This window comes from Hyperolius riggenbachi, chromosome 12 (assembly GCF_040937935.1).
Source record: "Hyperolius riggenbachi isolate aHypRig1 chromosome 12, aHypRig1.pri, whole genome shotgun sequence".
Lineage (NCBI taxonomy): Eukaryota > Metazoa > Chordata > Amphibia > Anura > Hyperoliidae > Hyperolius > Hyperolius riggenbachi.
Window position 1 is genome coordinate 216,912,213 of NC_090657.1, and position 24,478 is coordinate 216,936,690.

At 46.8% G+C, this 24,478-nt stretch overlaps 2 protein-coding genes across 3 annotated transcripts in view; one reads left to right on the plus strand and one right to left on the minus strand.

The window, feature by feature from the left end:
- LOC137542117 (TBC1 domain family member 24-like) overlaps positions 1-12,970 on the minus strand; it is a 74,563-nt gene extending 61,593 nt beyond the window's left edge. Inside the window, exon 1 of the mRNA XM_068263791.1 lies at positions 12,886-12,970. The gene's annotated coding sequence lies outside the window, so the exon portion shown is untranslated. The remainder of the gene's footprint in view (positions 1-12,885) is intronic.
- A 10-nt stretch (positions 12,971-12,980) lies between these two features.
- STX8 (syntaxin 8) overlaps positions 12,981-24,478 on the plus strand; it is a 292,938-nt gene continuing 281,440 nt past the window's right edge. For both annotated transcript variants that reach the window (XM_068263795.1, XM_068263796.1), the window contains exon 1: positions 12,981-13,047. In XM_068263795.1, the coding sequence (XP_068119896.1) occupies positions 13,031-13,047 (17 nt within the window). In that variant the 5' untranslated portion in view covers positions 12,981-13,030. The remainder of the gene's footprint in view (positions 13,048-24,478) is intronic.

The following is a 24,478-nucleotide window of genomic DNA, read 5'->3' on the forward strand; positions in this document are numbered from 1 at the left end:
AGACGGGAGGAGTCAGACTGACAGTGGGAAGGAAAGTCCGAAAGTGGCACTCAGGCGGGAGTGTCACTAACAGGACGGGGAACCGCCTCCAATCGTGAGGCCGGTTCTCGAGGTCGGACAAGCCAGGTCGTATACACACGGACAGATAAAGTACAAAATCAGTAGGCAAAGGCGGAGTCAAGGTACAGGCAGGGTTCAGTAACGAGGTATCAGAGATATCGGGGTACAAAATCAGGAGGCAGAAGCAGAGTCAAGGAGCGAGCCGGGGTCGGCAACAGAGTATCAGATATAACGAGGTACAAGGTCAGAGTTCAGGAGGATAGTCAAGGCAGGCAAGAGTCATAACAAATAATCACAATCAAACTAGTACTTAAAGCTATCAACAGAATCTAACTTAGTGTAGGATTACAGCTCCGGCTGGTCCCGGCACACTAACGGATCTGACTAACGGATCTGGGTGCTCCCACGTATGTGAACGCAACGCCAGACCAAGAGCAAGTGAAGACCCGGCAGTATATATACACACCTGCCTCTCCAGCACCTCCCAAGTGCTGGACCAATGGGAAGCAGAGTTCGGGTCAGCTGACCAGCCTGGTCAGCTGACTCCCTTAGTACTGTCATAAATTTCCCCTGAGTGCGCGCGCGCGCGTCACTCTGAACACTGAGGGACTATGAGTCCCAGCAGCCCCGCTCTGCGGTGTCTCCGCAGCGGGGACCTGTGTACCAGCCGCCGCGTCCAACGCGGCGGCTTCAGTGCCTCTCGCCCGCCTCTCCACGGGGACAGCCGCCTCGCGCTGGGAGGAGGCGGCTGCCTCCCCGTGTGTGCGGCTACTGAATGCGGGAAGAGCCGCCGACCGCTGGCTCATGGCGGCGGCTCTTCCCCGCCTTCTTACACTCACAAGCCGAAAAAGTGTGGGCACCTCTGCACTAGATTCTCTGCTGATATAGCACAATTCTATGGCTGGGGATTATCCAGTGTGTGCATGGGGCTTTTGACGTTATTATTGTGACCCTTTCTGTTGGGAACGCTGTGGAATGGATTGCTGGCCATTAGCCCTTGCGATACACAGCATCAAACTGTATGCTAGGCCTGAAAGATAAATCGAATTTAAATCAAAATCGTGATCACGAAGATCACAATTTTGGAATCGTCAAAGCGGCAATTATCGCGATCACGTCATTTAAACATGGAGGAAGTTTGAAGAAGTGGCTTCAAACTTCCCCAAAGTCCCGGCGCGTGCGGCCTGCATTGTTGGACATACCTTCCGCACTAGTCCAACGCTGTCCGTCCTCTATCATGGTCTGCCAGCTCTTGTGCTTGGCAAAACTCTGGTTCCTGCATGTCACATGACATACAGGAAGTATTCCATGCATTAGAGCCTGCAGGAGGCGAAGTGGATAGACTGGCATCGCTAGACTCGTGCTGGAAGCTATGTCCAGCATTGGTGCAGCTTGGGGGACAGGAGAGACACATAGTGGGCACAGACACAGAGGGGGCACAAAGAGACACAGAGAAACAGAGCTGGCACAGAAAAACAAAGGGGGCAAGAAAGAGACCCAGAGGAGGCATAGAGGCAAGGGTGCACAAAGAGAGACAGGGGGACGGAGGGGGAACAAACAGGCACAGAGGGGGAACAAAGCTTGATTTCAAGGAAATCGTGAATCGAAATCGCAATTTAAGACAGAAATCGCTCAATTCAATTTTTTCATCAAATTGTTCAGGCCTACTGTCTGCTCTGCATTTCTCTGAACCAATGGACACATTGCATTCCAGCGGTTCTGGGGGTGTGTTAAGCCATCAGGGACAACAAAGAGATGATGTACATATTCAGCAGGGATGCATTATGGGAAACCTAAGAGCTCACTCCAACCTGAATATTCGCTAATACCTTCTGTTTTAGGCTGGGTTCACATATGACATAGCATGAAAAAGTAGCGTTTTATGCAGGTGCGATTGCGATTTTGTAATGCGTTTTCATGCGTTTTGCATCTGTGAATTGCAGGTGCAATTTGAATGAGTTTGCGTTTTTGGTGAGTTTTGGTTTTGCAGTCTGTTAATTGAAAACGCATGTGCGTTTTGTATGTGTATTGCATGCGTTTTGATTGTGTTTTTTTTCCCTGCGTTTAACGCAAAATAACCAGGAATTAAAGAGGAAGCGGAAAGACATCATCAACATTTAAACCCCCCCCCCCAAAAAAGCATAAAAAATGCATGTAAAATGCATTAAAACGCTATGCATATGCGTCACCAAAGACTTTCATTATGTGCGTTTTGGCACCAATCCTGCATAATATTAATATTTAGTATTTATATAGCGCCGACATCTTCCGCAGCACTGTACATATAGTATATATAGTCTTGTCACTAACTGTCCTCAGAGGAGCTCACCATCTAGTCCCTACCATAGTCATATGTCTATATTGTGTAGTGTATGTATTGTAGTCTAGGGACAATTTAGGGGTGGAAGCCAATTAACTTATCTGTATGTTTTTGGGATGTGGGAGGAAACCGGAATGCCCGGAGGAAACCCACACAGACACGGGGCGAACATACAAACTCCTTGCAGATGTTGACCTGGCTGGGATTCGAACCGGGGACCCAGCGCTGCAAGGCGAGAGCGCTAACCACTACGCCACCGTGCTGCCCCCTAATATGCAACAAAGACCAGCATTCGCGAAACTCATAATGTAAATCGCAGGTCTCCGCATCTTTTTCTGTGTCCCATTGACTAACTTTGCTGCATAAAACACTAGCATTTCTGCTATGTGTGCACCCAGCCTTAAAGAGACTCCGTAACAAAAATTGCATCCTGTTTTTTATCATCCTACAAGTTCCAAAAGCTATTCTAATGTGTTCTGGCTTACTGCAGCACGTTCTACTATCACCATCTCTGTAATAAATCAACTTATCTCTCTCTTGTCAGACTTGTCAGCCTGTCTCTGGAAGGCTGCCAAGTTCTTCAGTGTTGTAGTTTTGTGATGCATCTCCCCCCTCCAGGCCCCTCTCTGCACACTGCCTGTGTGTTATTTAGATTAGTGCAGCTTCTCTCTGCTCTATTATCTTTTACAAGCTGGATAAATCCTCCTCTGAGCTGGCTGGGCTTTCACATACTGAGGAATTACATATAGGCAGAGCTGTCTGCACTCTGCAGGAAGAAACAGCCTGACACTTCAGTGGAAGATAGCTGCAGGGGGAAAGAAACACACAAATGATCTCTTGAGATTAAAAAGGAAGGGTGTATACAGCCTGCTTGTGTATGGATGTATTTTCTATGTGTGGACATACTGTACATCAACCTACTTCCTGTTTTGGTGGCCATTTTGTTTGTTTATAAACAAACTTTTAAAAACTGTTTTTAACCACTTTTAATGCGGCGAGGAGCGGCGAAATTGTGACAGAGGGGAATAGGAGATGTCCCCTAACGCACTGGTATGTTTACTTTTGTGCGATTTTAACAATACAGATTCTCTTTAAGAAGGCATACTTCTGATTTTTTATATCATCTTAGTAAGGAGGCTTTTTGGTCCTTTGTAGCCCCTCACACACTCCAATGCAGCCTTTCTCAACCTTTCTACCCTGGAGGAACCCTGCAAATAACTGAGATATCAGGGAACGCCTGCAAACAATTTTTTGATCTCGAGGAACCCCTGCATTTATTTTGCAGGAGGAACGGTCTATAAAAGTATGTGTGGCTGCTTATTTCACTACCCCTATTACACTACCACTCATTATACTGCCTCCTAAGCCCCTAAATTAGTGCTTCTTGTTACAGTACCACCTATTATAGTGTGCTCCATTATACATCCCCACGATGGGGGAAAATGCCAAGGAACCCCTGCAGAGTACTCAAGGAACCCTGGTTGAGAAAGCCTGCTCCAATGAGTTCTGGGTCACCATGAGCTTGCTGGGTAGTCTGTAACTCTGGGTGTTTCAAGTCCTACTCCATAGAACCACATTATTCCATGCCATGCACTGATGAGGATCAACCAATCCGAAACAGTCTGTAGGCATGTTGGATTAGTTTGGCTCTATACTATTAACAAGCTGACACATCATTGCATTCCAGCAGTTCTGGAGGTGTGGTTAGCCACCAGGGACAACAAAGGGATGGTTTGCATATTCAGCAGTGATGCATTGTGGGAGACTTCATATGCTCACTCCAACTAGAATAATCACAAATACCTTCTGTTTTAAGAAGGCAAACTATTCATTTCTCTGAACTAAAGTATATTTTTTCTTTAAACGCCCATTTGGCAGCTACTCATCTGTCAGACGTCGTAACTACGAGGGTTTGTTGTTATTGTAGAGAATAACCTCTGTTCATTTAAAAGTATGAAATCCCCCCACCTCATGTTTGTTGTGTAAATTGGAGGAGGTTACTCATTATTCAGCCATTTTCTGCCCGACCTTCAGGTTACGCAGAGCCGTTAAGTGGAAAGGTGCTAAAAATAAGAGGCAGGTGATTGATTCAGGTTATTGTAAATGGCAGCAATAACAGGACGACGTGAGATCACAATGGGGCAATATTTGCAGAGGAACGAAGCCTGTGTGTTGTGTACACCGACGCGTGTGTTGATGTTTCCATGCGGTGTTACACGTTATAGCAATTACATCACACGCCCACACCCAGTGACATAACTAGAGCCTGGAGTCTCTTCAGATCAGCTTTATACATTGCAGGGGTTATGGCTCCAACGGCTGACCTTAAAGGGAACCTAAACTGCAAGGGATATGGATGTTTTCTTTTAAACAATACCAGTTGCTTGGCAGTCCTGCTGATCTCTTTGGCTGCACTAGTGGCTGAATCACACACCTGAAACAAGCATGCAGCTAATCTAGTCTGACTTAAAGAGACACTGAAGCGAAAAAAATATATATAATACAATGATTTGTATGTGTAGTACAGCTAAGAAATAAAGCATTAGGAGCAGAGACATAAGTCTAATATTGTTTTCAGTACAGGAAGAGTTAAGAAACTCCAGTTGTTATCTCTATGCAAAAAAAGCCATCAAGCTCTATGACTTTGAAAGAGAGGGCTGTCTTCTGATGTTTATTATCTCAACTGTCAGTGAAGAATTTTCCTTTTCTCTGCCAGAGGACAGGTCAATAGTTCACAAGACTGCTCTGAAAAAATCATTTAGAATGCTGAGTAGTGTGTAAACTGCAAATATTAAAGAATGATGCAATGTTATAAAACACACTATGTAACTGAAAATAAAAATATGAGAATATTTTATTTGCTACTAATCTTCTAGTAATTATCCGTACTACACAAATTCATTCTATAATTTTTTTTCCGCTTCAGTGTCTCTAAGTCAGAACACCTGCTCTACATGCTTGTTCAGAGGCTGTAGCTAAAAGAATTAGAGACAGGATCAGTAGGAAAGTCAGACAACTGGTATTATTTTAAAAGGAAAAAGCCATATCCTTCTCAGTTTAGGTTCCCTTTAAAGAGGAACTTTAACCAAGTATTGAACTACATTCCAATCAGTGGCTGATACCTCCTCTCCCACCAGAAATCTGTATGGGGGGTCTGTATGGGTCATATTGTGGTGAAACCCCTCCCACAGTGGGATGTCATGACCATGGTCCTGACAGTTTGCTGTCTGTGAACCTCGTTGCATTGTGGGAAATAACAGCTTATTCCAACTGCCAAGCAAGCAAAATCACCATCAGTCCCCCACAGTGAACCAGTTTCGTTTCGTGCATCCTTGATCACGCTACTGTCACCGTCCTGCGCAGTACGGTACTGAGATGTTTGTGGTTACAAACGCTCCCATTCAGATGCATGGTTTTGCAAATGAGTAGCTAAATGTCGCACTAAAAGCAAAGCAAAAAAACAAAAAACAAACAAACTCATTGTCCAATCAAAATTGGATGTGTGTGTGTGTGTGTGTGTGTGTGTGTGTGTGTGTTCCCTCAGTCACCCCCCCCCCCCCCACCAGGGATCTGAAGGGCTCCTGTGCTGTGCAGTCAGCTACTCGTGTAGAAAGATGTGCAGGAGCTGCTCTCCCTCTTCCCAATACTTCCGCCTTAACAGCCAAATTTCCAGTTGTGAAGACAGAAGTGTCGGGAAGATGGAGAGTTGCGTGCGGTGATATAGGCAAGTCAACCCCTTCTGCACAGTCCGTGCTGCTGTAGAGCCTGGGACGGTATCGCATTCCCCAGTCATCCCAGCTCATGTAAAAAGATGGGATTGTCTGGGCAGTCCATTCTCTAGAGTGGAGTCCAGCTTTTCAAAGAAGTGTGATTCCATCTTCCTTTCAGGTTTGGGAAATGTCTGTGTAGGTGGAAATATTAAAATAATTTTTTTAGCCAAACACATTTTATTGAGTATTTTGCATATTAGGGGAATTATCAAGCTAAGTACCCACGTCCAACTTGTGCACAACATGCACACGACCTGACGAACCGCACGACCTGTATGTCCACACGTCCGGACAAACAACCAGCTGATTTACATACTGCGCACGATAGCGGAACAACGGACTACACATTGAAAATAAGTACAAGTCGTTCAACTGTTGTTCAAACGTCTTGTACACACGGACCATCTGCACAATAGCAGACGACCGTAGGCCAACGTAGATCCCACAGTTGGATCGGAAGCAACTCCTCTTAGCAGTCACTCGTCAAGTCGCTTTTTACACGTCCAATAATCTAAAAAGGACTAAAGTCGGACAACAATCAGGCAGTTTTGTTGAGTGTGTGTACAAGCCTTTACTGTGTGACAAAAGACTAAGATCAATACTTGATAGAGCTTGAATGTTGAAGCAGTCACTGAATGTTATAATTTCTTTGTTCCTCTTGAAATGCAGTGGATAAAGATCATTTTTAATAATATTAGATTAAGATAAGGCTTTTGAAACCCCAAACTTTAACTATGACCTAAAGAGGATGTGCAGTGTGCAATATGTTAACCCTCTGCTTCCCAGCAGATAAGAGGCAGAGAAAGTCAGGGCCGGTGGCTACACCAAGAGCACTTCTGAGCGCTTTTAGGCTGCTTACACACCAAGACGTTACAGGCGCACGTTAGTGCGCCTGTAACGCTCCCCCAACGCACAGCAATGTAACACAAGTGGGCTGTTCACACAGCCCACGTTGCGTTACATGTAATGCTGCACGTTCTCCGCAAAGTGCAGCATGCTACGGCGTTGGAGCGGCTATAGCAGTCTATGTTTGCACATGCGCAGTGGGGGGCGGAGAGGAGGCGGGGAGAGCCAGCTACAGTAGCCGCGCACATGGCTACTTAATATTCACTGCACTGGCGGCAGCTGATTGGCCGGCGGGACCACGTGATGCGGAGTGTCTCGCTCCGCATCACGTGGTCCCGCTGGCCAATCAGCGCCACTCTGGGAGACATTATAGGAATCGAGCCGCCTAACGCGGCTCACTCTACCGTCGGCTTTTGCAGCACCATACGTTGTGTTAGGTGAACGTTATGCGACCTTAACGTGGCCCCTAACACAACGTCTTGGTGTGCAAGAAGCCTTGGGCTACTTACACACCAAGACGTTGCGTTTTAGGGGACGTTATGGTCGCATAATGTGCCCCTAACTCAACGTATGGTGGTGTTGAAGTTGGACGTCAGATTGAGCTGCGTTATGCGGCTCTCAAAGCAGCCGCTCCAGGTTAGTGATAGGAAGTCCAGATCTTTTTAAGGATTCGGATCATTTGAATCGGATCATTGAAAAGATCCGGATCTTTGAATCGAATCATTTGAATAATTTTACTAGGGAAGCAGACTGGGTTAAATGACTAGCAGGACAGGACTTTCCCTGCACTGTACATTCTGTATGTTCCTGTTTCTTCCAGACAGACATCCACTGTGAACCGAATCGTTCATTGTGATGATCCGGATGATTTGACAAAAAAAGATCCAGATCAAATGAACGATTCGTTCATGATCCTGACAACACTACAGTCCTACCACGAGTCTCTGCAGTGCAGTGAATATTAATTAGCCCTGTGGCTGGAGGAGGAGGAGGAGAGACCTCCTCCTCCAACATTACTGAGCATGTGCAAGCAGTCTAAAGGTAGCCATACACTGGTCGATTTGCCATCAGATTCGACCAACTGACAGATCCCTATCTGATCGAATCTGATCGAATCTGATCAGAGAGGGATCGTATGGCTACCTTTACTGCAAACAGATTGTGAACCGATTTCAGCCTGAAACCGTTCACAATCTGTTGTGGTGGTGGTGGTGCTGCCGCCGCTCCCCCCGCATACATTACCTGCTCCGCCGGCGCGACTCCAGTCCCCAGGTCACCGCTGCTGCGTCTCCGCTCTGGTCTCCGGCCCCGGCATGCTTTACTTCTTCCTGCCCGGCAGGAAGTTTAAACAGTAGAGCGCCCTCTACTGTTTAAACTTCCTGCCGGGCAGGAGGAACTGAAGCATGCCGGAGACCAGCGCGGACACGGAGCAGCGGTGACCAGGCGTAGACGTGCCGGCGGAGCAGGTAATGTATGCGGCTCTATTGCGTCGGTCGTCGGGTACTCGAACGCCGCTAGCGACGCGCTCCCTACCCGCGGGCGATCGACGCTAATTTTCCGCACGGAGCAATCGACGGGATCGGACGAAAAGGATCGAAATTCGGCGTATAGCGCGAACGATTGGCAGCAGATTCGATCCCAGTGATCGAATCTGCTGTCGAAACGGCAGTGAATCGGGCCAGTGTATGGCCACCTTAACACTGCTTAGCCCAGTATAATGTACAGCACGTACTTTTCTTGCCACTAATCACTTGTTGATACACGTTGATTCTCCTTTTTTCCCACCCTATCCAGGCTTTTCCTCTCCCCTTTTAGCTCCCATTATAACCCTGTTAGTAAGCTGGAACTCTAGCTAATATAGCTTAATCGCATGGAGAATGTCCCCATGCGTCTGATACAGAAATGTAAATGTTAATGGCCTCAATTCACTAAGATCATGCTGGAGATAATAAGGCAAGAGAAAACTAAAGGCAGCCATACACTGGTCGATGTGCCATCAGATCGACCAGCTGACAGATCCCTATCTGATCGAATCTGATCAGATAGGGATCGTATGGCTGCCTTTACTGCAAACAGATTGTGAATCGATTTCAGCCTGAAACCGATCACAATCTGTTGAGCTGCTCCTGCCGCCTGTCCTCCCCCCGCGCATACATTACCTGACGCTGGCTCCCGGGCATCTTCTCCACGCTGCACCGCTCTGTTCTTGCTCCATCTCGGCGCTTCCTGTGTCACTCCGTGACCAGGAAGTTCAAATAGAGCGCCCTCTATTTGAACTTCCTGGGTCACTGTGACCCAGGAAGCGCCGGGATGGAGCGGGTGCAGTGCTGAGAAGATGCGGAGAAGACGCCCGGGAGCCCGCATCAGGTAATGTATTTGTCATTGGATCGGCCGCCGCTAGCGACGCGCACTTTACCCGCGGGCGATCGAGGGTAATTTCCCGCACGGCGCGATCGACGGACCGATCCGATTTCGGGAGGAAATCGGATCGTCGGCGGCGTTTACCGCGAACGATTGGCAGCAGATTCGATCCCAGGATCGAATCTGCTGTCGAAACGGCCGGGAATCGGGCCAGTGTATGGCCACCTTTACCTCCACACAGTAAGAGAGTTACCTTATCTCTTCATTCCTTAAGTTACCTCCTCTGTAGTTATTTTCACATGCAGTTAATTAACAACCTGTCTAACTCTGGAGTTATTTTAAGGATTGAAGAGTTAACTTAAAGACAGAAGAGTTAACTTTAGGTTTGCCTGAGGTAAAATGTTTCCTGAATACTACATGCCTCGTCACCATGGTGATAACTATAGAAACGATATTAAAGACATGAGATAAGCTTAGTGAATTGAGGCCAATGTGTGCCTGTCATTGTGGTGCGCCTGGTGTATTTACCTGTGTTTTCCTCTGCCCGTATATATCGGGTGCAGGACGACAGGGGTTGCCATGGCAACCACTTTGGTGTACTTGTGAGCGCTTGTTTAGTAGTTCTGTACACAGCAGGATATCTGCACTTTCTCATTGGCCAGCGCATAACAGCGTCATCTATGACGCGTACACGCGTCATCACTGACATGGCCGTGCGTGCCACCACCTTTCTACAGGGCGGAGCAATCTTGGATGTTGAGTTTCCGGAAAGGGTGGGTCCTCAACGGCGTAACGGAGGCGCGTCATCACGCGCCTCCATATACACCGCACTGCGCATCCTACACTTGTTGCACATCCAGCCTCAGAAGAAGTTTGGCGTTTGCCACACGAAACTGTCGTAAGTCCGTGCACCTTTTGGCACCCACACCCGCTGCCTCCCATCCACACCCAGGCATCTAACAAGACACCATGGTATGGCAACTCATTAATGTATGCTGTTTAGCCATTTTTTGCAATGCACTTTTCCACTGCTAATTTGTGTCTATGCTACTGTTGATTAAACCATAGTGCCAGACCATCTTTCATCTGTGTTGTGACTCTAAGGACTTTCATCTTTTTGGGTCTTGAGCACATGGTTTACTGGGTGTTAAAGTGCCAGCTAACACAGCTTTGCCCGAGTGCCCGCTAGCTCTCCCACAATATTATAACGTACAGCATGCAGCACTTTGTTTAAACGTGCTGCGTTACTATATAACGCAACGTGGGCACTGTGAACAGCACAATTGATTTTACAGTGCTGTGAGTTAGGCTGCGTTACTGGCTGCTGTAACGTGGGACTTTAACGTCCCACTGTGAAACCAGCCTTAAAATAGCTAGCGCTGTGCTTGTATGGGATTGATCAAACCATAACGATGTGATTTTTTTCCACAAACGCGGGTGCTGCAGCATTTTGGAGGCGGTTACACCTCACTGTAAAGTATAGGAAAAGTGGAAAATTGCTTTAAAAAGTGCTGAACAGAGCAATTTTTCAAAGCATTTTTTGTCCAAAGCTGTTCACTTCCAGATGAAAGTTTACAAGAACTACAACATCACTACAACAAAATGCTCTTAAAATCACTAGGTATAAATAGGAAATCGCTAGACACATGGCCAGAATCACTACAAAAATCACTTAGCATTTGCAATTACGCCTAGTGATTTTTGGTGTGCACTGGCCCTTATGAAGCGAAGATTGTTCCAGCTTACATACAGATTTTGTGGAGATTGGATGCAGTTTGGCTGGGTGCACACTTGTCAGTGCGTGAAAGATTGTGTTTTCTGTCATGGGCGTTTTGCGTTCCATAGAGTTTTTCCGCATATGCGTTTTTCTTGCATTCGTTTTAACGTGTGTGCGGTTCGCGTATACAAAACGCATATCAGTTTTGTATGTGTTTTTTGCAAACCACTAGGAAAACAGGAAGCGGAAATACTTTAGAAAACATTTAACAAAAAAAAACAAACAAAAACAAAAAAAAAAATATGCATAAAAACGCATTACCTTGCGTTACCATTGACTTTCATTATGTGCATTTTTGATGCGTTTTTGAAAAATATGCGTTTTCCTCAGCTCCAGCGTTTCTGCTAACTGTGTTCCCAGCCTATAGGCTTAGACCAATCAAATTCACTTCCTGCTGATCCAGGTGCAAACTACATACTAGGGATGGTCAATAAGATGCAAATTATTCCAAATGAATGCAGGGTTATATCATTCTTTAATGCAAACATATGCAGCTTGAAATTGGACCAATCAAGTCTCTCCAAGGTTTATTTTTAATTGGTCCTTTTTCAAGCTGCATATATTTGCATACATAATCTGCAAAATTCTGCATCTAGTTGGATTTGTATCTCATTGATCATCCCTAATACATACAGTATAAGTGCAATTATTAGTATCTCGTGGGCTAGTAGTCAGTGGCATAGCTAAGGAGCTGCGGGCCCCAATGCAAGTTTTACAATGGGGCCCCCAGCACTCTATAATCGACACAGCACACCAAAACCTGCCAATGGCAACCACAGTGTCAGAGGTGGAAGAAGGGGATGGAGCCCAAGGGCCCCGATGCGGTCGCAACCTTTGCAACCCCTATTGCTACACCCCTGCAAGTTCTATTGTTTAGACCAGAATTAACAATCAGAGCTGAATCCAGCAGTGCCTCTCTCTCACCTGATATTTTCTAAGGGAGTGAAGGAAGAAATGGTGTTAGGAAGCAGGAGAGAGGACGTTCATGCATCAATCGAAGCATCTTAATTTTTTAAATGACATTGGGCTCTATTCTCAAAGACTTCCCGCATGCGGTAAAGTGCATGCGGGAAGTTACCGACCAAAACACCGCCACATTGAAATTCTCAAAATGTTCCGCATGTTTTTTCCCGCATGCGGAAAAAGTGTGGTAAAAGTGCGGGATTCATGCAGAAAAATTTCCGCAAAAGTCGGTATTTTCCGCAATAAAAGATCAATTCTCAAAAATGTTCAGGCGCATCATTTCGTCGTTAATTACCGATTTTTTTTATCACCTACAAGTAGTAGGTGATATATTCCGCATCCCATTGACTTTAATGAAGTGTGGAGGCTTAAGGGCTGTGCTTGCTGGACTTTTAACTTTTTTTTTTTTTAAACACTTTTTCATGCGACTTTTTTACCGCATGAATAATGGCTGTTTCCGCATCTTTTTTTCCGCATGCGGCAAACATGCGGAAAATGTAAGAGAATGCTGAAAAAATGCGTAGTTTACCGCTGGCGGAAATATAGCGGTAAAATTTTGCGGAAAAGTTTGGTCTTTGAGAATAGAGCCCAATGATGCCAACAACATACTGATGGATGGCAGTATTGGGCACCTATATTTTCCTGAAACTGTGAGCATAGATTAAAAAAAAAAGTGACATTTTTACTTGAGATGGTGCCCATATATGAGGTGTCTGCACAAAAAAAACTTACATACATATGGCTATAAGCCGTCTCTAGGAAGACACAGTATTGGGCTTACTCCTCACCTGCAGCCACTACTCTTCCTCTCACACATCTCAGGAAGAGATCCAGCTTCGCGCTGGGCGGGATGGGATAAGTTTGTACCTCGGGCGGCGCCGTACGTCACGTGACACAAGCAGGAAGTGTCGCCGCAGTGGAGCAGAAGCAGCGATGGCTCCGGATCCTTGGTGGGTAGTGGAGCGGTCTGAGGGGGCTGACAGCTGGGTGGTGGCTCTACTGGACGGGGAGGGGGGACCCCGTGTGTCTCTGGCTAGGAATGCTGGGAGTTGTGGAGCAGCCACTTCCCCCTCAGCTAGAGGGTCAGTCAGGGGCTGTGAGGGGGGCAGCACCACTAGTCCCAGCATGCCACAATCCTCTCAGTGCTATGTATATAAAGTACTGTGTTGTGTACTATAGACTACAAAGAGGACCTGTCACTGTGTATATAATATTGTACTGTGTATCATTGACTACGAAGAGGACCTGTCCCTGGTCATATAGTGCCCCAGCCCACCTTATCATGAGTTTTGTGGCCCATTTCTGGATTATAGTTATCAATTTTTAGTTACACCAAGCAAATTATGTTGAAGCAGGTCATTTGAGCGCCAACTGCCACCTGGAAACATGGGCGCCAAGTAGAGTGTAGCATTGCCCAGTGTATAATTCTGGTGCAAGGTTTTGTGTAATCATTATAATAGCGGTGGAAGGCGGCATCGGCAGAGGGATTGGCGGAGGCGCAGGTTGGTGATAAGTTAGGTTCTCAGTAATACTAAATAATAAAGCATACAAGCAATGAAAAGTATGCTTTCCTGGTAGTAGTGCGTTACTATAACCCAACACGTTACAATGCAACGCTAACGTTGCACTGTGAGCATTGCGTAGACTTCTTATTGCAGTGCGGCAAGCTGCGTTTTAAGACTTTATAATGCAGGACCGCAACATCCTATTGTGATTCTAGCCTTAGGTAGGGGTGGGGTTAGAGTTAGGGGTAGCTTAGTGGGCGCTGGTATAGTTAGTGACCCTGAAGGAAACCTCATAGGGAAGTTCTGTTAACGTGATTGGTTGCGGTTTCACCAGTTCGCCAATGATCGTATCCAGTCTACAACTTTTAGGTTTCAGAGAGGTAGTAATAACTACGCCCACACTATTCTGCCAATTACGCTTCAAGTTGTAGAGGGTACTGTGATTAGTGAACTGTTTCCTATGAAGTTTACACTCGTACACAGCTATGAGTATTGTTGTATACATGGATTGGGCCTCGATCCCTGGGCGGACAGTTGTGGAGTGCTGTACAGACCCGTTGCTAGTCTCAGGGATGTGGAGTCAGTACAAATATCATCCTCCTCAGTTTGGTCTGGAACCCACTTGGAATGCTTTTCTGAGCACTTTGTGATTTTAATGTAATGTTATGGGTGTGATCCCACTAGAGCGATGTCATTTTATAAAAATCCCCCCATAGCATTGCATTAGCAAGAACTTTTTCAAATCGCAAGCGCTCAGAAAAGGCTTCTAGTGGGTTTGAGCCCTTTATGAAACCTCAGACTTCAGGTACCCAGAAATTGCTCCGACTCTACAGCCCTGGCAGGGCTATGAAGTGTGTACAAGAATCATCCGACTCCTCAATACAACAAAGTACTCGAGGTTCAGTTGGCATTGAAATTCGCTAAACATCCAGCATGGCGGTGCTTTAGAGCAGTGTTCCCCTACCCTATTCTCTGGGCCCACCAACAGTGCATATTTTGTAGAAATCCACACAGGTAATCAGCTCTGCTGACACACTAATTACCTCACCTGTGCATGTTTGTGGTTTCCTGCAAAACATGAACTGTTGGTGGGCCTTGAGGACAGGGTTGGGAAACAAAGGGGGGAGGGTGCACCCATACACTGCTAGAGATGGTCCATAATGGACGCCTTGGCCGAGATATATACAGTGGGCTCTATTCACTAACAGGCAAAAACACCGCAAAATTTTACAGCTATATTTCCGCCAGCGGTAAACTCCGCATTTTTTCCACATTCACTAATATTTTCCGCATGCAGGAAAAAAGATGTGGAAACAGCCATTATTCATGCGGGAATCATGCGGTAAAAAGGTCGCATGAAAAAGTGTTTAAAAAAAAAAAAAAAAAAAAAAAGTCCACCAAGCACAGCCCTTAAGCCTCCACACTTCATTAAAGTCAATGGGATGCGGAATATATCACCTACTGTTTGTAGGTGATAAAAAAATCGGTAAATAACGACGAAATGATGCGCCTGAACATTTTTGAGAATTGATTTTTTTATTGCGGAAAATACCGACTTTTGCGGAAATTTTTCCACATGAATCCCGCACTTTTTCCGCATGCGGAAAAAAACATGCGGAACATTTTGAGAATTTCAACTTGACGGTATTTTGGTCGCAAACTTCCCGCATGTACTTTACCGCATGCGGAAAATCTTTGAGAATAGAGCCCATTGTGTGTGCATTGCTTGGAGGGGAACTGAAGTGAGAGGGATATGGAGACTGCCATATTTGTTTCCTTTTAATCAATATCAGTTGCCTGGCAGCCCTGCTGGTCTATTTGGCTGCTGTAGTGTCTGAATAACACCAGAAACCAGCATGCAGCCGGTCTTGTCAGATCTGACAATAATGTCAGAAACATCTAATCTGCTGCATGCTTGTTCGGGGTTTATGGCTAAAAGTATTAGAGGCAGAGGATCAGCAAGAGAGCCAGGCAACTGGTATTGCTTAAGCTACGTACACACATGCGACAACGATCGTTCGTTGTGAACGACGAACAAACTTTTAATTGATGAAAGAACGACCTAAGTAAAGTTAGTTTTTAAATGTGTGTAACGATCAGATCGTTAGAACGAACGTTACATCACGTAAAGCAACTATTGCGCTTGCGCATAAAAATGAGAAGTTTCATGGAGAAATAGCGAAATGCGCATGTCAAGCCTAGTACGACCGACTGTTTCCAACGATGTACTACTTTTACAAACAATCGTCGTTGGAAAAAATCCGCCAAGCTAGATCGTTCGTTTTTAACGATCTAGCTCGTCCGTCGTTAGACTTAATGGTCGTTGGCTCCTTTTTTTTAAACGATCGTCGTTTGAAATGATCGGGGAACGATCGTTTCAAACGACTATAGTCGCATGTGTGTACGCACCTTTAGATGGAAATAAATATGGCAGCCTCCATATCCCTCTCACTTCAGTTTGTCCTTTAACTCCATGCAAAGCTCCCTAGCAGTAGATAGTGTGTACAGTAATTCTCTCCAGGCACCATCTGGTGCTCAGCAGGTACATGATTGATGCTATACTGACCTGTAAGGAGTAACTGTAATGTGCATTGCTGCCCCTGAGGACCTCTGCTAGGGTTGTACAGCAGCTTTTTGATTGCTGCTAAAATATTTCCATGAATAGAAGCATGGATGTGGAGTTGGAGCAATTTTTGGGTAACTGAAATCGGAGTTGGTGGCTTCTGAAACTGAGGAGTCGGCGTCTGTTGATTTTTACACTGACTCCACAGCCCTTAACCACTTGAGGACCCACCCTTTACCCCCCCCCCCTTAAGGACCAGCGCTGTTTGTTGGGATCTGTGCTGGGTGGGCTCTGCAGCCCCCAGCAGAGATCAGCGGGCATGCAGAGCGATCAGATCGCCCCCCTTTTTCCCCCCCTATGGGGATGATGTGCAGGGGGGGTCTGATCGCTCCGGTCTGCAGGCATGTTGCCGGGGGGGCACCTCAAAGCCCCCCTCCGCGGCAAAATTCCCCCCTCCCTCTCCTACCTGTCCCCTCCCCGGTGATCTGGGCTGCACAGGACGCTATCCGTCCTGTGCAGCCAGTGACAGGACGTCCCCTGTCACATGGCGGCGATCCCCGGCCGCTGATTGGCTGGGGATCGCCGATCTGCCTTACGGCGCTGCTGCGCAGCAGCGCCGTACAATGTAAACAAAGCGGATTATTTCCGCTTGTGTTTACATTTAGCCTGCGAGCCGCCATCGGCGGCCCGCAGGCTATTCACGGAGCCCCCCGCCGTGAATTGACAGGAAGCAGCCGCTCACACGAGCGGCTGCTTCCTGATTAATTAGCCTGCAGCCGGCGATGCAGAACTGCGTCGCTGGTCCTGCAGCTGCCACTTTGCCGACGCACGGTATAAGCGTGCGGTCGGCAAGTGGTTAATAGAAGTCATTAGGCTCTATTCACAATCACACATGCGGTAAGGGATTTTGGTACTTTTCCATTAGCCGGGCGCATCCGATAGGTGGAACTAATTACATTAATAGTCACGTAACAAGTGTATCTTGGAACAAATGTAATTTAATAGGCACGTAACAGAATTACATTAACTTAAGCCGGCGGCAATGTAACAGATGAAGCTGCCGGCTTTGGCTCTTGGTCTCCTCCCCCTTGCCTCTCTCCTATAGAACACTGGCAGCCCAGAGTCGTTCGTCGTGGCACGGAATCCTGCCGTTCGTTCTTGCAGAGCGGGTGCTGGCAGAAGCAATGTCTGCAGCCTCCCCGCTCTGCTTGTTTCTTGCGACTGCTATTGTGACGAACGACTCTCGGGGATACGCGTGTCCCCCAGCTGCCAGCGTTACACTTTTGTTGCGTGACTATTAGTGACTAATTAGTGCCACCTGTCGGATGCGCCCGGCTAACGGAAAAGTACCGATATATTATCGGCAGTGATCATTTCCGCATTTTTTCCACATTCACTAAAATTTTTTTGCATGCGGGAACATTGCGTACAAAAAATTGGGGAAACGTGTAATCAGGTAGTAAACATGCGGAAAAAAGTGGAATAAAAAATTGTCAAAAAAATTAATAAAGTCCTGCAAACACAGCACTCAAGGCTCCAGACTTCATTTAAGTCAATTGGAAGCAAAATATATCACCTGGTACTTGTAGGTGATATAAAATCGGTAGTAAAGTCAGAAATAATGCATCCCTTTTTCTTTGTGAATTTCATTTTTTGGGGGGAAATTACAGACTTTTGTAAATATTTTGTAGATATCTGCATTGTTTGCGAACTTTTACCACACTTTTTACGCATGCGGTTTTGTGAATGTCTAGGCGGAATTTACCGCAAATGCATTTCTGCACGAGGAAAATGATTGTGAATAGAGCCAATTATCTTCAGTCTATCGGTGTATCCCGATCCTCTGCCCTGCAAAACAGATCATTTTGCAGGACGTGGTTAAGTAAGTGTGACCCCTGCTTGAAAGAATCCAGGCCAGGGTCTCCTCATGTGATCTGCAGGGACAGAGAGGGGAGCATGATTGCCACATAGGAGCACAGGTGTGCTCATTAGTGGCTGAGGTAGTGATTGTCCCAGCTGGCAGTCTGTGAGGCCCAGTGCACACCGAGCGGTTTTAGCAGCGATCTGCCAACCGCATCCGCCTGTGAAACCGCTTGGCTAATGTATTTCAATGGGAAGGTGCACACCAGCGGTTTGAGGTTTTTAGCAAACCGCAAACGTGCCTCCTGCTGCACATTTGCGGTTTGCAGAAGCGTTTCTGCCTCAATGTAAAGTATAGGAAAAACGCAAAACCGCTCTGGAAAACACTACATCAGAGCGGTTTTCCAGGCGGTTTTGTTACAGAAGCTGTTCAGTAACAGCTTTACTGTAACAATATATGATATCCGCTACACAAAAAACGCTCCAAAAACCGCTAGGCATGATTAGAAAAGTCTCTAAACATGCCTAGAATCGCTCTGAAATGTGCTCCAAAAACCTCTAGCGTTTTGGGGATCTGCTAGCGGTTTTGGTGTGCACTGGGCCTGAGGAAGGAATAGCAGCCTGTACAGGAGGTGAGTCTCTCTGAATCTCGGGCTCCTTTCCACTGAGCTTGGCATGCATCTTGCAATACGAGATGCGCCTGAATCTCTCTAGCTGCGCCGTGCATGGGTAATTGCATGCCATCCTTCTCACCTCCATCCTGCATGCAATTCGGAGGACAGCCTATTGAGTTCAGTAGGCTGTGTTTTCTCCATCTAAATTGCTTGCGGGAAACCGCTGCGAATACAGCACAAGTGGAATTGGGCCTTAAAGAGAATCTGTACTCTGAAATTCTTACAATAAAAAGCATACCATTCTATTCATTATGTGCTCCTGGTCCCCTCTGTGCTGTTTCTGCCACTCTCTGCTGCAAACCTGGCTTGTAATTGCCAGTTTTAGGCAGTGTTTACAAACAAACTAACCAGCTTCTAATAGGCTCAGCTAAGCAGAGTGTGTTAGTCACACAGAGCCTGCAGGGGGTGTGTACAGCTTCTAGCTAATCACAAGCAGCCCTGCACATTCCAGTCTGACTGCCTCAGCCTGACTGTGCCGACTATAGAGAGAAGATTAGATCATATAACAGAGATAACACAGCTACTGTGCAATTAGGAAAAGCTGCAGTAAGCCAGACCACATTAGAAAAGGCATAGGAACTTATAGCATAGAAGAAATAAAGATAAACAATTTGTTACAGAGTCTCTTTAAGCATTCCATCCGTAATTAGCCGCTAGTCTAGTTTAGGGCATCCAGCAGGAAACCTCATCGGGAACAGTTCTCCAATCACAGCACCCTCTATAGCACAAAGCTTTGTGATTGGCTGAATAGTGTGGGTGTAGCTTACTACAACCTATGTGAAACCTAGGAGTTTGTGAGGGTGCTGTCCACCCAATCACGCTAGTGGAATTTCCTTATGAGGTCCCCTGCTGGGTTCCCTAAACTAGACTAGCGCCCAAAATGAAGGGTTGGTAAAATACCGTGTTTTCCTGAATTGACTAAGATTTTCACACATGCGCATTTCAGTCAATTAAAGGGAACCTTAACTGTAAAAAAAATGAGTTTTACTTACCCGGGGCATCTACCAGCCCCCTGCAGCCATCCTGTGCCCTCGCAGTCACTCATGGCTCCTCTGGTCCCCCTCTGCCAGCTAGTATCGTTTTTGCCGACTGGGATTCGGCCGGCCGCCACGCGTAAGTTTTTACGCATTCCTGCTGGTGCAGGAAGCTATTGCAGACATCAACAAGTACATTTTCACGTGTTACGGGTGTAATGCGTACAATTTGACGCATTACACCCGTAACGCATAAAAATGTACTCGTTGATGTCTGAAATAGCTTGCTGCATCAGCAGGAATGCGTAAAAACGTACGCATGGTGGCCGGCCGACTCCCAGTCGGCAAAAACGAAACTAGCTGGCAGCGGGGGACCAGAGGAGCCATGAGTGACTGCGAGGGCACAGGATGGCTGCAGGGGGCTGGTAGATGCCCCGGGTAAGTAAAACTCTTCCCTTTAAAGGATACCACAACTGACATGTGGCATAATGAGATAGACATGGGTATGTACAGTGCCCAGCACACAAATAACTATGCTGTGTTTCTTTTTTTCTTTCTCTGCCTGAAAGAGGTAAATATCAGGTATGTAAGTGGCTGACTCAGTCCTGACTCAGACAGGAAGTAACTACAGTGTGACCCTCACTGATAAGAATTTCCCCCTTTTTTATCTCTTTCTTGCTCTCAGAAGCCATTCTCTTCTAGAAAAGTGTTTTATAGTTGGAATTTCTTATCAGTGAAGGTCACACTGTAGTCACTTCCTGTCTGAGTCAGGACTGGGTCAGCCACTTACATGTCTGATATTTAACTCTTTCAGGCAGAGAAAGAAAAAAAGGAACACAGCATAGTTATTTGTGTACTAAGCACTGTACATACACATGTCTATCTCATTATGCCACATGTCAGTTGTGGTATCCTTTAAGGAGTAATAGTTCCTTAATTGACTTAAAAACTGCAGGACTATTCACTTAGAATTTTACCTCATGTGGTATTTTCTTCAGTTTTTCATGAATGATTGCAGTGCGGGGGGAGGGGGGACTCAAGAAAGATGTGATACAGACAGCATTTTAGTCATGTAAAGTCCAAACTGCATAAAACGAATATTACATTTGTATGTACTCAAAACCATTAGCATCTTATTAGCCTTATTAAATCTTATTAACATTTTAAAGAGACACTGAGCAGAAAATCTCCCTCCCAGAAATCTGGACTTACCTTGGCCCTTCTCCAGCCCCCTGTAGCCTGCAAGGTCCTCCAGCATCCTCTGCGGCTCTTCCTTGGTCCTGCTGGCGACTTCGCTTGAATTTGCACGTCCTCACGCCGGTCGCCGTAAGTGTCCTGTGCGTGCGCGGTTCTCGAAAGACTGAACCGCGCATGTACAGGACGCTTACGGTGACCGCCGTGATGATGCACCGGGAGCTCCCGAAGAGGATTTCGGGGACCTCACGGCCTATGGCTGGCTGGAGGAAGCCCCAGGCAAGTCCAGTAAGCGCCGAGCGTTTTTGTGTGCGTTCCCCCTCCCCAAGCAATTCCCGGCGTTTTCTGCAGGGCTGTGGAGTCGGTACAAAAATCATCCGACTCCTCAGTTTATGAATGAAATCTCTGACTTCTGGTATCCAAAATTGATCCGACTCCACCTCCGACTCCACACCAGTGTAGTGTAAGCGCTTTTCTAAGCGTTTTTTATGAGCGACTGAGTTTTTCACTTCCTGACGTCAGTCGGGTTTTAAATGGTATTAAGGTGGCTATACAACTAGCGATGTATGAGCAGATCGACCATGAGAGTTTCTCTCTGATCGAATCTGTTCAGAGAGAGATCTGCCCATACACCGCAGACCAATTTCCAGTAGATTTCAGCACAAAATCCTTTTAGAACTGGCCTACCGATGCCACCTATGTACCGCCCCGCAAATGTGAAATTCTCTGTGTGTCCCAGGCCACTGCACACAGTGACAGAGGTGCCATGCAATATCTCTGCACTCGCACATTATTTGTGTTGGTCCTGACCCTGTGTGTCCCAGGTCATTGCACACAGTGACAGAGGTGCCATGCAATATCTCTGCACTTGCACATTATTTGTGTTGGTCCTGACTCTGTGTGTCCCAGGTCATCTCACACAGTGACAGAGGTGCCATGCAATATCTCTGCACTCGCACATTATTTGTGTTGGTCCGGACTCTGTGTGTCCCAGGTCATCTCACACAGTGACAGAGGTGCCATGCAATATCTCTGCACTCGCACATTATTTGTGTTGGTCCTGACCCTGTGTGTCCCAGGTCATTGCACACAGTGACAGAGGTGCCATGCAATATCTCTGCACTTGCACATTATTTGTGTTGGTCCTGACTCTGTGTGTCCCAGGTCATTGCACACAGTGACAGAGGTGCCATGCAATATCTCTGCACTCGCACATTATTTGTGTTGGTCCGGACTCTGTGTGTCCCAGGTCATCGCACACAGTGACAGAGGTGCCATGCAATATCTCTGCACTCGCACATTATTTGTGTTGGCCTGGACTCTGTGTGTCCCAGGTCATCGCACACAGTGACAGAGGTGCCATGCAACATCTCTGCACTCGCACATTATTTGTGTTGGCCTGGACTCTGTGTGTCCCAGGTCATCGCACACAGTGACAGAGGTGCCATGCAATATCTCTGCACTCGCACATTATTTGTGTTGGTCTGGATTCTGTGTGTCCCAGGTCATCACACTCAGTGACAGCAGGTGCCATGCAATATCTCTGCACTCGCCCATTATTTGTGTTGGTCCTTCCTCTGTGTGTCCCAGGCCATCACTCACAGTGACAGAGGTGCCATGCAATATCTGTGCACTCGCATATTATTTGTGTTAGTCCGGACTCTGTGTGTCACAGGTCATCGCACACAGTGACAGAGGTGCCATGCAATATCTCTACACTCGCACATTATTTGTGTTGGTCCGGACTCTGTGTGTCCCAGGTCATCGCACACAGTGACAGAGGTGCCATGCAACATCTCTGCACTCGCACATTATTTGTGTTGGTCCTGACTCTGTGTGTCCCAGGTCATTGCACACAGTGACAGAGGTGCCATGCAACATCTCTGCACTCGCACATTATTTGTGTTGGTCCGGACTCTGTGTGTCCCAGGTCATTGCACACAGTGACAGAGGTGCCATGCAATATCTCTGCACTCGCACATTATTTGTGTTGGTCCGGACTCTGTGTGCGCCAGGTCATCGCACACAGTGACAGAGGTGCCATGCAACATCTCTGCACTCGCACATTATTTGTGTTGGTCCTGACTCTGTGTGTCCCAGGTCATTGCACACAGTGACAGAGGTGCCATGCAATATCTCTGCACTCGCACATTATTTGTGTTAGTTAGTCCTGACCCTGTGTGTCCCAGGTCATCGCACACAGTGACAGAGGTGCCATGCAATATCTCTGCACTCGCACATTATTTGTGTTGGTCCGGACTCTGTGTGTCCCAGGTCATCGCACACAGTGACAGAGGTGCCATGCAATATCTCTGCACTCGCACATTATTTGTGTTGGTCCTGACCCTGTGTGTCCCAGGTCATCTCACACAGTGACAGAGGTGCCATGCAATATCTCTGCACTCGCATATTATTTGTGTTAGTCCTGACCCTGTGTGTCCCAGGTCATCTCACACAGTGACAGCAGGTGCCATGCAATATCTCTGCACTCGCATATTATTTGTGTTAGTCCTGACCCTGTGTGTCCCAGGTCATCTCACACAGTGACAGCAGGTGCCATGCAATATCTCTGCACTCACACATTATTTGTGTTGGTCCGGCCTCTGTGCATCCCAGGTCATCGCACACAGTGACAGTGGTGCCATGCAATATTTCTGCACTCGCACATTGTTTGTGTTGGTCCTGACTCTGTGTGTCCCAGGTCATCTCACACAGTGACAGAGATGCCATGCAATATCTCTGCACTCGCACATTATTTGTGTTGGTCCTGACCCTGTGTGTCCCAGGTCATCTCACACAGTGACAGAGGTGCCATGCAATATCTCTGCACTCGCACATTATTTGTGTTGGTCCGGACTCTGTGTGTCCCAGGTCATCGCACACAGTGACAGAGGTGCCATGCAATATCTCTGCACTCACACATTATTTGTGTTAGTTAGTCCGGACCCTGTGCGTCCCAGGTCATCGCACACGGGGCCTGATTTGCAAAGTGGTGATAACCCAGTTATCACGCCTAAAAGACTTTAGGCGTGATAACCTTTGCACTAGCTGAGTTTATCACCGCTTTGTGCTGCCGATCGCGCGCAAAGCGCACATAGGGCTTAATGGGCGCTGCACGTGCACGGCACTGTGCGCGAGTTTCTTTTCATCACGCCTAAACTGAGTTTAGTCATGATAAAGGGCTTTTCACAGGCATGCAAACACTTTGCACCGCTTTGTGAATCAGGCCCACAGTGACAGAGGTGCCATGCAATATCTCTGCATTCGCAGCCTAATCCCTTGCTGTGCTTTTGGCTGGGTAGTCTCCTCTAGTATTTATTATGTACACAGATGATGACATGGGAGATTGCTATCCACATGGACAATTAGCTATCCATGGCTGATCCCGTCCGTCCGTGAAAGCGATGTGTGTTTTCATTCACATTCACCTCTAAGAATCCTGCTAAAAATAACTCTCTCTCCAAACAACTTTTTTCTTTTTTATGGGGGGTAGGGGGGTTGTAAGTTTTTGAACGACTCCCATCCAGATCTTGTCAAGGTCAGCGTCTGGACAAACACACCTGCCGGAGCGCTCACTCACCCTCCTGCTGTGGATGTTTTTTTTTTTTTTT